Consider the following 15,296-nt stretch of genomic DNA (forward strand, 5'->3'; position numbering starts at 1 on the left):
GTTTCTTTGCTTTCACCCCTTCAAAGAAGTTCCTAACTTCTTCTCGCGCGATCTCGGCGTTCTCCTCTAGGGTCCTCTCATATGGTAACTTCTCTGGAGTCTTCAGAGAAGGACCGAATCTGTATGTCCTCCCGCCTCTGGTTGTACTGCTAGACGCCGACCGAGCAGACGGAGCGGTTGTATTCTTTACTTGCTTAAGCGGCGGAGGAGAAGGACTACGACGCGCCGGAGCAGCTGGAGCGGCGGCAGGTCTCTTCCGCCCTTGCTGACGAGGCGGAGAAGGAGGAGGCTGGCTGCTCGGGCGCGTCGGCGCAGGCGGAGAAGGAGGCGGAGTGCCGCCACGCGTCGGAGAAGGAGCTGGCCGAGGGCCCTGATCGTCACTCGCCGGAGGAGGAGGCGGTGGAGGCGGAGTGCCCTGACTCGCCGGAGGAGGAGGAGGAGGCGGTGGCGTCCAGTTCGGAAGGTTGATGAGCTCCTTCCGCCATAGGCATGGAGTCTTCAGAGCAGACCCCAGCCGAGTCTCCCCTTCACCGGTAGGGTGGTCAAGCTGGAGGTCCTCAAATCCCTCCGTTATCTCATCCACCATTACACTAGCATATCCTTCTGGAATCGGCCGGCAGTGAAAAGTTGCGCCGGGTTCAATAGGATAAACAGAGCCAACAGCCGCCTTGACCTTCAAATTCATACATTGCGTCATAAGGTGGCAATTTTGAGACTCCGTTATAGCATCCACGGGATAGCTGGTAGGAGCCGTCAAGGCAGGCTCCAGCTGAAGCAGCTCAGTGGAAGCCACGCTGCTTCTGCGCTGAGATGGTGGGGTAGCTTCGGAGGAGGCTTCGGCAGTACGTTTGCTGCGATTTGCTTCTCATTCCACTATCGCATCTACCCTTGCTTGCAGCGCCTGTATTTGGGTCTGCTGCACTTTTTTCCTCCTCTCATGGGATTTGTAACCGCCTGCATCCAGAAACCCAACCTTCCACGGAATGGAGCCTGGTGTGCCTCGTGTCCATCCAGGGTGCTCAGGATTCCCGAGGGCCATTGTGAGCTCGTCGTTCTCTCTGTCTGGAAAGAATGTCCCTTCCTGCGCTGCTTCGATATACTGCTTAAGCTTACTGACTGGTATGTCCATTTGATCGTTCGTCCAAATGCACTTCCCTGTTACAGGGTCCAGTGTTCCGCCAGCCCCGAAGAACCAAGTCCGGCAACGGTCTGGCCAGTTAATTGTCTCTGGTTCGATCCCTTTATGAACCAGATCATTCTCAGTCTTGGACCACTTAGGCCGGGCTACGAGGTAGCCACCTGACCCCGTGCGATGGTGAAGCTTCTTCTTCGCAGCATTTTGCTTGTTTGTCGCCGACATCTTCTTACTCTTTTCTGATGTCTTGTGGGCCACAAATGCAGGCCAGTGATCTCTGATGTTCTCATATCTGCCCTTGAATTCTGGTGTCTCATTATTTTCGACAAACTTATTCAGCTCTTTCTTCCACCTCCTGAATAGTTCTGCCATCCTCTTTAGAGCAAAAGACTTGATTAATTTCTCTTTAACTGGGTTCTCTGGATTATCCTCAGGCGGTAGGGTGAAATTTGACTTCAGCTCTCCAAAGATCATTTTTCTGCATATCATTGACATAAGACACCTCAGGGTCTTCTGTAGCCGGCTTAAACCATTGCTGGATGCTTATCGGGATCTTGTCCCTAACCAGAACCCCGCACTGAGCAAAAAATGTGCTCTTTGTCCGGAGGGATTCAATAGGTTGGCCGTCGGGCGCGATTGCTATGATCTCAAACTTTTCATCCGAGCTCAACTTTTTCTTCGGGCCTCGTCTCTTTACCGAAGTTGTGCTCGATTCGGAGGGCTAGAAAAAAGAACAAAGACTTAATTAATATGTGTACATACCCAAACAATGAATGCATCAATCAGCTAGTCAGCATAGGCTTAACTAATATATATACCTGGCCGGACTCGGTTCGGTCACCGGAGCCGTCATCACGGTCTCCTTCTTGCACCGGCATTGGGTCACCGGAGCCGTCCTCATGTTCTTCTTCTTGCACCGGCATTAGGTCACCATAGCCAGCTTGTTCACCCTCTCCTTCCAGACCATCGGTTTCATTGAGAAACAACGAGATGGCATCACTTCCTTCTGCGATTATGTACCTCAACAACGCTTCTTTTGTTGCTTCGTCTAGGGCGGTGTCCATAGTTTCTACAAATATTTACAACATGGCAATTATTATTCAAACATGACAGATGGATATATTAGTGCGAAACGTAGAACTAGCTACCTAATCATAGTAAGCTATCGGGAGGGGGCATATATCGACAACGACGACACTACATCTATGTCCCTCGACGACCCTCATTACCGATAAAAAAAAGAGGAAGAAGAAGAAAAAAGAGAGGAGAAGAAAGAATAGAGGAGAAAAGAGAGGAGAAGAAAGAATAGAGGAGAAGATCTCCTCTATTCTTTCTTCTCCTCTATCTCCTCTATTCTTTCTTCTCCTCTCTTTTTTCTTCTTCTTCCTCTTTTTTTATCCTCTTCTTCCTCTCATGTTCGATAGGATCGCCGCGGGGTCGGGAGGTTGCCTAGTGTCAATGGATTCAACAAAACCATGTCTTCATCATTAGGCGAAAGTAACATGTGCATGATGGTACGAAGCTCTTCAAAGTTGTTCTGGAACGGAGTCCCAGATAGGATAATTCGCTTTTTGGTACAAAGTTCAGCAAGAGCCTTCCGAATATCGCTATTTGGAAGGCCTTTGCTGAATTCGTACCAAAAGGCGGATTATTCTATCCGGGACTCCATTCCAGAACAACTTTGCAGAACTTCGTACCAACATGCCCTGGTTACTTCCGGCTAATGATGAAGGCATGGATTTCTTCAATACTTTGACACTAGGAAACCTCTCTCTACTTCCGGCTAATAAGAATAAGAAGAAGAAGAAGAAGAAGAAGAAAAGAAGAAAAAAAAGAGGAGAAGAAGAAAGGAATAGTGGAGAAAAGAGAAAATAGAATATATTCTATTTTCTCTTCTTCTCCACTATTCCTTTCTTCTTCTCCTCTTCTTTTTCTTCTTTTTTCTTCTTCTTATTTATTTCTCCTCTTCTTTTCGGTAGAGGAAACCCTAAATAGCTAGCAAGTATCGTGGCTGTGAGATACATGTGGCCTTCGGTGTCGGACACTACATCCACGTCCCACAAGTGACGTGGGCGTCGAAGCCCGCGCCACTTGTGGGATGTGGGTGTAGTGTCCGACACCGACGGTACATGTATCTCACACCGACGATACTTTCTATTTAGGGTTTCTCCTCTACCGCTCGGCGACCCTCTCGACGACCCTCGTTCCCGATAAAATAAAGAGGAAGAAGAAAAAGAAAAAAAGAAGAGAAGAAAGAATAGAGGAGAAGACTTCCTCTTCTTCCTCTCCTCTTCTTCTCACTCTTCTTCCCCTTCTTCCTCGCCTCTCTCATGAATGTCCGACGTTCTCGACCCCCCCCCCACGTGTCGAAGAAAAAAAAGAAGAAAAAAGAGGAGAAGAAGAAAGGAATAGTGGAGAAGAAGAGAAAATAGAATATATTCTATTTTCTCTTCTTCTCCACTATTCCTTTCTTCTTCTCCTCTTCTTTTTCTTCTTTTTTCTTCTTCTTATTTATTTCTCCTCGTCTTCCTCTCCTCTTCTTCTTCTTATTTAGTTCTCTCGACCCCTCGTCCCTCTCTCGACCCCTCGATGACCCTCGTCCCTGATAACATATTTTTTCTCCCCTCGACACCTCTCGACCTCTCGTCCCACTCTCGACCCCTCATCATCATCTATCACCCCCCTCGGTTTCTTTAGCATATATCCATGAACAAAATAGAGGAGAAGATCGAAGAAAAAAAAAGAAGTCTTCCTCTTCTTATTTTCCTTTTTCCACTCCTTCCTTTTCTTCTTCTTCTTCTTCCTTCTTCCTCTTTTCTTCCTTTTCCTTATTTTACTTTTTCCTCTACACTAACCTAAAATCGATATCTACTAATTAACAACCTAAATAAAAAAATGAATACATATATGAAAAAAACATCATATAAAAAAACATTTTTGACATATTTAGCATATTCTGATCCATAGTTCAAAATTTTCAAATTTCATTCAAATGAAATTTGAATCGGATTCAAATAACTTGTTGAAAACCTATTCTAAACCTCTCCAAAAATTCTGAAATTTTGCCATCGCCTTTGTCTTGCATCAGTACCTCACCACAATTTTTTTTAAATTCCAAAAATGCCCAAAGCCATCTAGCATTTCATCAAACACCTTCTATATGGACAAAAAAATTCAGAATTTCCAAAAAATTCAGAAAAGTGGACAGCGCGTTGCTGCTGCTCCACTTCTCCTCTCCTCTACTTCTCCTCTCCTTCTACTCTTGAATGCATCGGGGCCGGCGGCGACCATGGAGCAGGGGCGGAGCAAGGGCGCTCGGGCGCAAGAGTGGCACTCGAGAGGGGGGCTCACTTTGAGGGGGCGGCGACGGCTGGAGTCCAGCGACGAGGACGGCGGGCTCGGGGCGGCACGCGGTGACGGGGACGGCAGCCTCGGGCCGGGCGGCACGCGGTGACGGCCGGGGACAAGGAGGCGGGCTCGGGGAGGCACACGGCGACGGGGACGAGGGCGGCGGGCTCAGGGATGCTGGCGACGAGGACGGCGCGGGCTCACGAAGGGCTCGGCGGCGACGAGGACGAGGAGCAGCCTGGCGGCGTCGTCGGAGGAGAGGACGAGGAGATCGATCGAACTGAATCGAGAATTTCACAAGTCCAGCTTATATACCAAAAGCATTGGTCCCGGTTGGTGCCACGAACCGGGACCAATGCCCCCCTTTAGTCCCGGTTGGTGCCACCAACCGGGACCAAAGGCCAATTTTCAGCAGCCCTGGTCCCGGTTGGTGGCACCAACCGGGACTAAAGGGGGGCATTGGTCCCGGTTCGTGGCACCAACCGTGACCAATGCCCCCTTTAATCCCGGTTGGTGCCACCAACCGGGACCAATGGCCTTTGCTGCCCCGAGCCCAAAAGTTTAGTCCCACATCGCTAGCTGAAGGGCGCCGGCACTGGTTTATAAGCGCTGATGTTCCTACCCATTCGAGCTCCTCTCTAATGCAGGCTTTCGGGCCTAAACTTGCTACTGCCTGTGGGCCTATTGGGCCTTCTGCGGGCCTGAATCCTGGCCCATGTAGGGTTTCTAGTCGTATTCAGGCCGTGGAGGCCCAGTAGGAGGCATTTTTTTTGGTTTTTTCTTTTTTATTTCTACATTTTTTTGGTTTTTTATTTTTTTCTTTCTACTTAAAACTAAATACTTATAGTTTTTTAGTGATTTCTTTTTGCTTTTAGGTCACAAAAATTATAAACTTTCTGTTAGTGCCATTAGTTTTAAATTTTGAATAGTTTAAATTTGAATTTTTAAAAATTTGTGTGAATAGTTTATGAATAACTTTACTATAAAAATAGATTTTTTTCTATTTATTTTTTATTTATACTCAAAACTAAATACTTATAGTTTTTTAGTGATTTCTTTTTGCTTTTAGGTCACAAAAATTATAAACTTTCTCTTAGTGCCATTAGTTTTAAATTTTGAATAGTTTAAATTTGAATTTTTAAAAATTTGTGTGAATAGTTTATGAATAACTTTACTATAAAAATAGATTTTTTTTCTATTTATTTTTTATTTATACTTAAAACTAAATACTTATAGTTTTTTAGTGATTTCTTTTTGCTTTTAGATCACAAAAATTATAAACTTTCTCTTAGTGCCATTAGTTTTAAATTTTGAATAGTTTAAATTTGAATTTTTAAAAATTTGTGTGAATCACTAGTTTATGAATAACTTTACTATAAAAATAGAATTTTTTTTCTATTTATTTTTTATTTATACTTACAACTAAATACTTATAGTTTTTTAGTGATTTCTTTTTGCTTTTAGGTCACAAAAATTATAAACTTTCTGTTAGTGCCATTAGTTTTAAAATTTTGAATAGTTTAAATTGGAATTTTATAAAATTTGTGTGAATCACTAGTTTATGAATAACTTTACTATAAAAATAGAATTTTTTTCTTCTTTGCTATTAATTCATTCTTTGAGCTAAATGACTCTGAAATTGGAAAGCATTTCAAAATGAACTCTGAAAAGGTTGAAAGTTGGCATGGTATCATCATTTCACCCACATAGCATGTTCCAAAAACTAGAGAGGGTTACGACAAAAACTTGATGCACTTCGTGTATAAAATGGACAATCACTTTCGAAGTATCAAAGTTTCGAACCATAAGACATCAAAGTTGGGATGGTATCATAATTTCACCCACATAGCATTTGCTTATTGCGGGAGAAAGTCTTCACTTTTTCTTCGCTTGTGTCATTTGCTTATTGCGCCGTAACCATGGATAATCTTCATTGTTTATCAGGATGCTTGGGTCAGCCTTGACATTGAAGGGAGGAATTTCATGAAACTTTTCATAATCTTCAGACATGTCTGTCTTGCCGTCCACTCCCAGGATGTCCCTTTTTCTTGAAAGAACTATGTGGCGCTTTGGCTCATCGTATGATGTATTCGCTTACTTATCTTTTCTTTTTCTCGGTTTGGTAGACATGTCCTTCACATAGATAACCTGTGCCACATCATTGGCTAGGACGAACGGTTCGTCAGTGTACCCAAGATTTTTCAGATCCACTGTTGTCATTCCGTACTGTGGGTCTACCTGTACCCCGCCGCCTAACAGATTGACCCATTTGCACTTAAACAAAGGGACCTTAAAATCAGGTCCGTAGTCAAGTTCCCATATGTCCACTATGTAACCATAATATGTGTCCTTTCCGCTCTCGGTTGCTGCATCAAAGCGGACACCGCTGTTTTGGTTGGTGCTCTTTTGATCTTGGGCGATCGTGTAAAATGTATTCCCATTTATCTCGTATCCTTTGTAAGTCAATACAGTCAAAGATGGTCCCCTGGACAACAAGTACAACTCATCACAAACAGTGTTGTCACCTCTGAGATGTGTTTCCAACCAACTGCTGAAAGTCGTGATGTGTTCACATGTAATCCAGTCGTCGCACTGCTCCGGGTGTTTGGAGCGCAGACTGTTCTTGTGTTCATCGACATACGGGGTCACCAAGGTAGAGTTCTGTAGAACTGTGTAGTGTGCTTGAGACCAAGAATATCCGTCCCTGCATATTATTGAGTCTCTTCCAAGAGTGCCTTTTCCAGTTAGTGTCCCCTCATACCGCGATTTAGGGAGACCTATATTGTTAAGGCCATGAATGAAGTCAACACAAAACCCGATAACATCCTCTGTTTGATGGCCCATGGAGATGCTTCCTTCTGGCCTAGCGCGGTTACGGACATATTTCTTTAGGACTCCCATGAACCTCTCAAAGGGGAACATATTGTGTAGAAATACGGGCCCCAGGATGACAATCTCATCGACTAGATGAACTAGGACGTGCGTCATGATATTGAAGAAGGATGGTGGGAAGACCAGCTCGAAACTGACAACACATTGCGCCACATCACTCCTTAGCCTTGGTACGATTTCTGGATCGATCACCTTCTGAGAGATTGCATTGAGGAATGCACATAGCTTCACAATGGCTAATCGGACGTTTTCCGGTAGATGCCCCCTCAATGCAACCGGAAGCAGTTGCCTCATAATCACGTGGCAGTCATGAGACTTTAGGTTCTGAAAATTTTTCTCTGGCATGTTTATTATTCCCTTTATATTCGACGAGAAGCCAGTCGTGACCTTCATACTGAGCAGGCATTCAAAAAAGATTTCTTTCTCTTCTTTCGTAAGAGCGTAGCTGGCAGGACCTTTATACTGCTTCGGAGGCATGCCGTCTTTTTCGTGCAAACGTTGCAGGTCCTCTCATGCCTCAGGTGTATCTTTTGTCTTCCCATACACGCCCAAGAAGCCTAGCAGGTTCACGCAAAGGTTCTTCATCACGTGCATCACGTCGATTGAGGAGCGGACCTCTAGGTCTTTCCAGTAGGGTAGGTCCCAAAATATAGATTTCTTCTTCCACATGGGTGCGTGTCCCTCAGCGTCATTCGGAACAACTAGTCCACCGGGACCCTTTCCAAAGATTACGTAGTGTAAATCATTGACCATAGCAAGCATGTGATCACCGATGCGCATGGCGGGCTTCTTCCGGTGATCTGCCTCGCCTTTGAAATGCTTGCCTTTCTTTCGACATTGATGGTTGGTCGGAAGAAATCGACGATGGCCCAGGTACACATTCTTCCTGCATTTGTCCAGGTATATACTTTCAGTGTCATCTAAACAGTGCGTGCATGCGTGGTATCCTTTGTTTGTCTGTCCTGAAAGGTTACTGAGAGCGGGCCAATCATTGATGGTCACGAACAGCAACGCCTTAAGGTTAAATTCCTCCTGTTTGTGCTCATCCCACGTACGTACACCGTTTCCATTCCACAGCTGTAAAAGTTCTTCAACTAATAGCCTTAGGTACACATCAATTTCGTTGCCGGGTTGCTTAGGGCCTTGGATGAGAACTGGCATCATAATGAACTTCCGCTTCATGCACATCCAAGGAGGAAGGTTATACATACATAGAGTCACGGGCCAGGTGCTGTGATTGCTGCTCTGCTCCCCGAAAGGATTAATGCCATCCGCGCTTAAAGCAAACCATACATTCCTTGGGTCCTTTGCAAACTCATCCCAGTACTTTCTCTCGATTTTTCTCCACTGCGACCCGTCAGCGGGTGCTCTCAACTTCCCATCTTTCTTTCGGTTCTCACTGTGCCATCGCATCAACTTGGCATGCTCTTCGTTTCTGAACAGACGTTTCAACCATGGTATTATAGGAGCATACCACATCACCTTCGTAGGAACCCTCTTCCTGAGGGGCTCGCCGTCAACATCACCAGGGTCATCTCGTCTGATCTTATACCGCAACGCACCGCATACCGGGCATGCGTTCAGATCCTTGTATGCACCGCGGTAGAGGATGCAGTCATTAGGGCATGCATGTATCTTCTCCACCTCCAATCCTAGAGGGCATACAACCTTCTTTGCTGCGTATGTACTGTCGGGCAATTCGTTATCCTTTGGAAGCTTCTTGTTCAATATTTTCAGTAGCTTCTCAAATCCTTTGTCAGCCACAACATTCTCTCCCTTCCACTGCAGCAATTCCAGTACGGTACCGAGCTTTGTGTTGCCATCTTCGCAATTGGGGTATAACCCTTTTTTGTGATCTTCTAACATGCGATCGAACTTCAGCTTCTCCTTTTGACTAATGCATTGCGTCCTTGCATCGATAATGACCCGGCGGAGATCATCATCATCGAGCACATCGTCTGGTTCCTCTTGATCTTCAGCAGCTTCACCGTGGCAGCATCATTGGGCACATCGTCTGGTTCCTCTTGATCTTCACCAGCTCCCCCCGTTGCAGCATCACCGTATTCAGGGGGCACATAGTTGTCATCGTACTCTTCTTCTTCGCCGTCTTCCATCATAACTCCTATTTCTCCGTGCCTCGTCCAAACATTATAGTGTGGCATGAAACCCTTGTAAAGCAGGTGGGAGTGAAGGATTTTCCGGTTAGAGTAAGACCTCGTATTCCCACATTCAGTGCATGGACAACACATAAAACCATTCTGCTTATTTTCCTCAGCCGCATCGAGAAACTCATGCACGCCCTTAATGTACTCGCGGGTGTGTCTGTCACCGTACATCCATTGTCGGTTCATCTGCGTGCATTATATATAATTAAGTGTCCAAATTAATAGAAGTTCATCATCACATTAAAACCAAAGTGCATACATAGTTCTCATCTAACAACATATAGCTCTCCAGAGCATCTAATTAATTAAACCATACATTGAAACTATGTAAAAAAATTCAATGCGAAAACAAATGCGATCATAATCGCAACCAAGGTAACAATTGATCCAACGGCATAATGATACCAAGCTTCGGTATGAATGGCATATTTTCTAATCTTTCTAATCTTCAAGCGCATTGCATCCATCTTGATCTTGTGATTATCGACGACATCCGCAACATGCAACTCCAATATCATCTTCGAGAGGAGAAAGCTTAAGTAGTGTGGCTCGGGCATTCCATCGAACACCTCATGTGCATAGGAGGTGAGCTAGAGCACCACAAAGCCCTCTCCCACTCGGCCAGAAAAAACAGAGCACTGTGCTCTGCTCTTGCGCGAGGGGGTATGTATAGGCACTTCATTGGTCCCGGTTGGTGGCATGAACCGGGACTAAAGGGGAGCCTTTGGTCCCGGTTCAAGCCACCAACCGGGACCAATGGTGGTGGGCCAGGAGCGAGGCTCATTGGTCCCGGTTCGTCCCACCAACCGGGACCAAAAGGTCCAGACGAACCGGGACCAATGGCCCACGTGGCCCGGCCGGCCCCCGGGGCTCACGAACCGGGACCAATGCCCACATTGGTCCTGGTTCTACACTGAACCGGGACTAATGGGCTGAGCCGGCCTGGACCATAGCCCTGTTTTCTACTAGTGAGGTACTCCTACTGTAATTGGTTTGTTCTATATTTCATTTCACTTCTTAGCCTGATTGACAATATATACCTATCTTCTCCAGGATGCCACCTAATTCTGCAAACAATAATTTCCCAGTTACTACCACCGGTTTAATGAGAGAATCTTAGAAGAAATACACAGATGCAATTGCAAAGATGAAGAGCACAAAAGGCCCGGTCTTTATAACTTTTAAACGGGAGTCCAAGCCTCAACACACCACTAACCCGCTGTCTGGTGGTCATCCATTCTCATCTGTTGCATACACTCTTGAGTATGAAGAGAATGTGACATCATATGTCTGGGTCATAGTAACTGCAGAAGGCACACCTACAAACAACATCAAATATATCTTGTAGGAATATGGTCCATGCTACAAATTGTTGTCTTTATCATACAATATATGGTTCATGCTACAAACTGCTGCAGTTTAATCATACGGTACATAAGAAGTCTATCATTGCCTATATAAGAAGTCTATCATTTTACTTATTCAAAATTCGCAATAAATTTTCGCAGCAACGCGCGGGGTATTATCTAGTATATGTATAAAACGTTTGATACGAGTATTACTTTTGGATGCACTTGATTTTCTGTACATCCTCACATATACATACTATAGATTGGTTGGTTGATTTTTATGTCGATCTGTATATTGAAGGACATTTGGTTCTAGTTTGGGTCTCGGCTCCCGAAACCTTGGGGACGGCCGGGCCCTTGATGGATCACATGTCCGCAACCTGGCTCGCCGGCCAAGTGATGGTGATGGGGCTCGTCACCGAGTGCTTGCCGTCGCTCCACTCGATCGACCCGAACGTGTGCTTCTCCGTGACGTTCCCAAAGGTTCGCTGCGCGAAGGTGATCGCGTACTCCTGCGTCCCCTGCGTCGCGCTGAACTGCAGCTTCCGCGGCTTCACCGTCACATGCACGCCGGCGGGGCTGGTGATCTTTGGCCTGTACGTAGCCCTGGCGTTGCTGCCGACGTTCCTCACGACGCGGTGCTGCGTGATCGCGCGTTTGTCCGGGCCGAACAACGCCGAGAAGGCCGGGTAATTGAGGTCCCCCGCGGCGGCGGCGCCCACCCGCGTCGAGCAGTTGGTCCCCGCGCTGAACACGGCCATCTGCTCGGTGGTGTAGCCGAGCGCGCACAGGAAGGTGATGTAGTCCTCCGTGCCGGCGTCGTACACCAGGCCTGGATCGGCGGCGCGGTTGGGGTCCACGTGCCCTGCCCCGCGCGCGAACGGCGTGGACGCCTTGCCGGTGGACATGTCCTCGACGACGCCGCCGGCGCTGTCCACGTTGTACGCGGTGGTCATCAGGGCAGACTTGATCGCCGCCGGGCTCCACTTCGGCCTCGCCTGTCGGAGCAGCGCGGCGATGCCGCTCACCAGTGGGCACGATATCGAGGTGCCTGACATGATGTTATACTGCACCCGCCTCATGTCGCCGTCGAGCAGCGAGGGCGAGACGGCGCCTGTCCAAGCGGCCAGTATGTCCACGCCGGGGGCGGTGACGTCCGGCTTGAGGATCTCCGGGACAAGGCGGCTCGGGCCGCGGCTGGAGAAGGATGCCATTCTAGGCGAAGGTGGCGACCGCCCGACGACGGTGCCGCGGAACACGATCGTCCCGACGGGGTATGCTTGCGTGCTTAAGTATTTCTTGATCTTCTCGGCAGCGGCAAATGTGACGGCACTGGCGGGGAGGATATGGGCGCTGGTTCTGGCCTGCCCGCCCTGTGCTTCCTCGCTACCGAGCACCGCTCCGGCGCCACCGGCGAGTTTGACTGCGTATCCTTTCTCTGTCCGCCCATTCACTCCGGGGTCGCACAAAACAATCTTCCCGGCGACCATGGTGGGGTTGAGCTTCCCGACTTCACAGGTTTTAGAGCCCACGTTTCCGCCGTACACCAGTGGTAGCTTTGTCGCCCCAAGCGGCTTGCCGGTGTACAACGAGGTACCCGTGAAGGTCTCGCCATTGCCGAGAACGACGACGGCAGGGAATTGGCGGTCGATGGTGGACGCGCCGACGGTCAAGAACCACGGCGCAACGTTGACGACGGTGGATTCGACGGGGCCGGAGTTCCCCGCGGAGGCGGAGACGACGATGCCCTTTCTGACAGCATGGAACGCGCCTACTGCGGTGGTGTCTTTGTAGAACTTGCGTGCCTTCCTGGTGCCGAGCGAAGCAGAAATGACGTCGACGCCGTCCGCTATGGCCTCGTCGAACGCGGCGAGGACGTCGGAGCTCGCGCACCCTTGCCAGCACGCTTTGTAGACGGCGATGCGCGCGCCCGGCGCCGCGCCGACGGCTCTTCCCTCGCCGTAGCCGTAGAAGGACGCATCCGGCCCGGCAGAGCCGGCGGCGGTGGAGGCAATGTGCGTGCCATGGCCTTCGGTGTCGAGCGGCGACAAGGACACCGTCTCGCCAACCGCACGGCGACCGCGCGCAGCCTCGTGGCCCTTGCGGAAGAACTTGGCGCCGACAAGCTTGCCGTTGCAGTAGGCGGAAGCGTTGAACTCCGGAGTGGTCACGCAGCCGCCGCGGAACGTCCGGGGTGGCGGCGGCAGCGACGGGTCCGCGGCGAAGGACGCGCGGCCGAGCGGGTACACGCCGGTGTCGATGACGCCGATGACGACGTCTACGGCGTCGTTGGACGCCGGGAGCAGCCCGGACGACTCCGAGAGCCCGAGGAAGGAGGGCGTGAGGGTGGTGTGCAGCTCCTGCATGGCGTCGGGCACGACGGCGAGCACGGAGACCGAGGACGCGAGGCGCGTGGCCTGGCGGGGCGTGAGCCGCGCGGCGAAGCCCGTGGCGGCGTGCGCGTAGGAGTAGAGCACCCTCGGCGCCGGGCGGGAGATCTCCACGGGGACGTGGTCGCGCAGGAAGGAGCCGTATGGCCGGGTGGCCAGCAGGCCGCGCCGCGGCAGCCGGGGCGCGCGCGCCGGCGCGACGTGCACAATGTAGGAGGACGTGCGCTCCGTCTCGAGCCCCTCCGCCGGCGTGGCCATGGCCGCATTCGCCGGGCCAGTGATGGCGAGCAGCAGGCACAGGGCCACGAGCGGCGGCGGGATGGTCAGCTCCATGGCTCGATCGATGCAGCCCTCGATCGATCGGGGGCGCTATAAAGCACGGGGTGACCAACGGGTGGCAGCACGGGCGCGCACGGAGATGATGGGGTCGAGGTGGGGCTCGTGCTCGTTATCGCTCGCATGTTATCTTGTTTCACGTGGCTGCCCTGGCCCTACTCCAGATATCAAGTGGACTGTAGTAGTATGTATGTATTCCAAATTAGTACCAGTACGATGCCACTAGAGGTGCCATGTGCGTATTTGTATGGCGGACGCTGCTGCGTCATTCGACGATTTTATCTGCCACACGATCCAACCAACGCGCGGCCCCCTGACGTAAGCTTCCATAGGTAAAACCCTCACGTAAGCTTTTCATACGTGTAGCATTGTCCCGCTCCGATAATGATACATCTACGAATAGAGTATAAAGCATACTTAGGGCATGTACAATAGTGACATATGGATACATATGTCCCCATGACAAAAAGTAATTTGAGGCAATTATATTAATTTTTTTCTCTCCAATGCAAGCTATCACTAGTGGGTCTCATTAATAAAATAAAAAATAACTAGATCGTTGATGGCGCGCGTTGCCGCGCCCGTCTATTTCAATGTAAAATAGCAAGAATCTTTGTAAATATGCGAACATGATAGCTAAGTTGATCATGTGGAGATTTTAAGGTAAAATACAACTGTTGGAAAACTGCGAGTATTTCAAATACGCCGCTTGATGTAGATCGCAACCCATAGTACATATTTTCAAAGAAATAGGTATAAAATACAGAAAGTCGACATGCTAGGGAGGGCGGGAGAGAGGGGGAGAGAGAGAGGGGGGGAGAGGGAGAGGGAGAGGGAGAGAGAGAGAGAGAGAGAGAGAGAGAGAGAGATTTATCAATAAACTGCTATGCTGAATTGGATATGTTTCCTGCAAGTGTAGTGAAACCCTTTGCAGCTCCTCTTGTTGTTGTTTGCAGCAACGACATCAGGCCAGCTATTCATATCTATTATCTCTTTGATATGAGGTGCTCTTTCCATGACATCATCCACGCCTTCCTAAGAAAAATACCGCAGATTACAGTGGGGTCAGTCAAGAAAACAAAAAAAAAGTCATATAGCAGCAAAGTGAATCCAAGAACACAAATGTGAACTGCTAATGTATAAATTCTTCAAATATTACAGTGGGGTCAGTCAAGAAAACAAAAAAGAAGTCATATAGCAGCAAAGTGAATCCAAGAACATAAATGTGAACTGCTAATGTATAAATTCTTCAAATTTAGGGTACAGTGAAAGCTGAATCTTAAAATCAGAGATGCTTATTTCTGCAGGTAAGGTAAATATCTAGAAACTATAACATCTTGCCCTATAGATGAAAACGCTATAAAGACATTCATGCCTTTCAACATAATTATTCTATAAATCTTAAGGGAAACGTATTGAGCAAACTGCCTTTATTTAGATCAAGAAATTTATCTCATAGTTAGCATCATGTAATATAATTTATGTATCTGATTCTTTTTGTGGCAACGTACCGCGGAAAAAGGCAAGGCCAGCATGACACAGACTTGGACGACACTACGACAACATGCCAGGGACACCAGTTCAACCGGCCAACTATTGTGCAAAGTTGACAAGTCACAGTGGCCGCTGTTGTGTGTGGTGGAGGTCGCAGAAGAGGCGCCACCATTTTAGGTCAAGGTCG

General features: G+C 48.4%; 1 protein-coding gene across 1 annotated transcript; it reads right to left on the bottom strand.

The window, feature by feature from the left end:
- Nucleotides 1–11,073: 11,073 nt before the first annotated feature.
- On the bottom strand, nt 11,074–13,633 carry LOC123107494 (subtilisin-like protease SBT1.4). Its single transcript, XM_044529481.1, has one exon. It carries the CDS (start codon nt 13,610–13,612, stop codon nt 11,255–11,257), a length of 2,358 nt encoding a protein of 785 aa, XP_044385416.1. The 5' UTR covers nt 13,613–13,633; the 3' UTR covers nt 11,074–11,254.
- Between the last annotated feature and the right edge of the window lie 1,663 nt (nt 13,634–15,296).

This window comes from Triticum aestivum, chromosome 5A, assembly GCF_018294505.1.
Source record: "Triticum aestivum cultivar Chinese Spring chromosome 5A, IWGSC CS RefSeq v2.1, whole genome shotgun sequence".
In the NCBI taxonomy this organism is placed as follows: Eukaryota; Viridiplantae; Streptophyta; class Magnoliopsida; order Poales; family Poaceae; genus Triticum; species Triticum aestivum.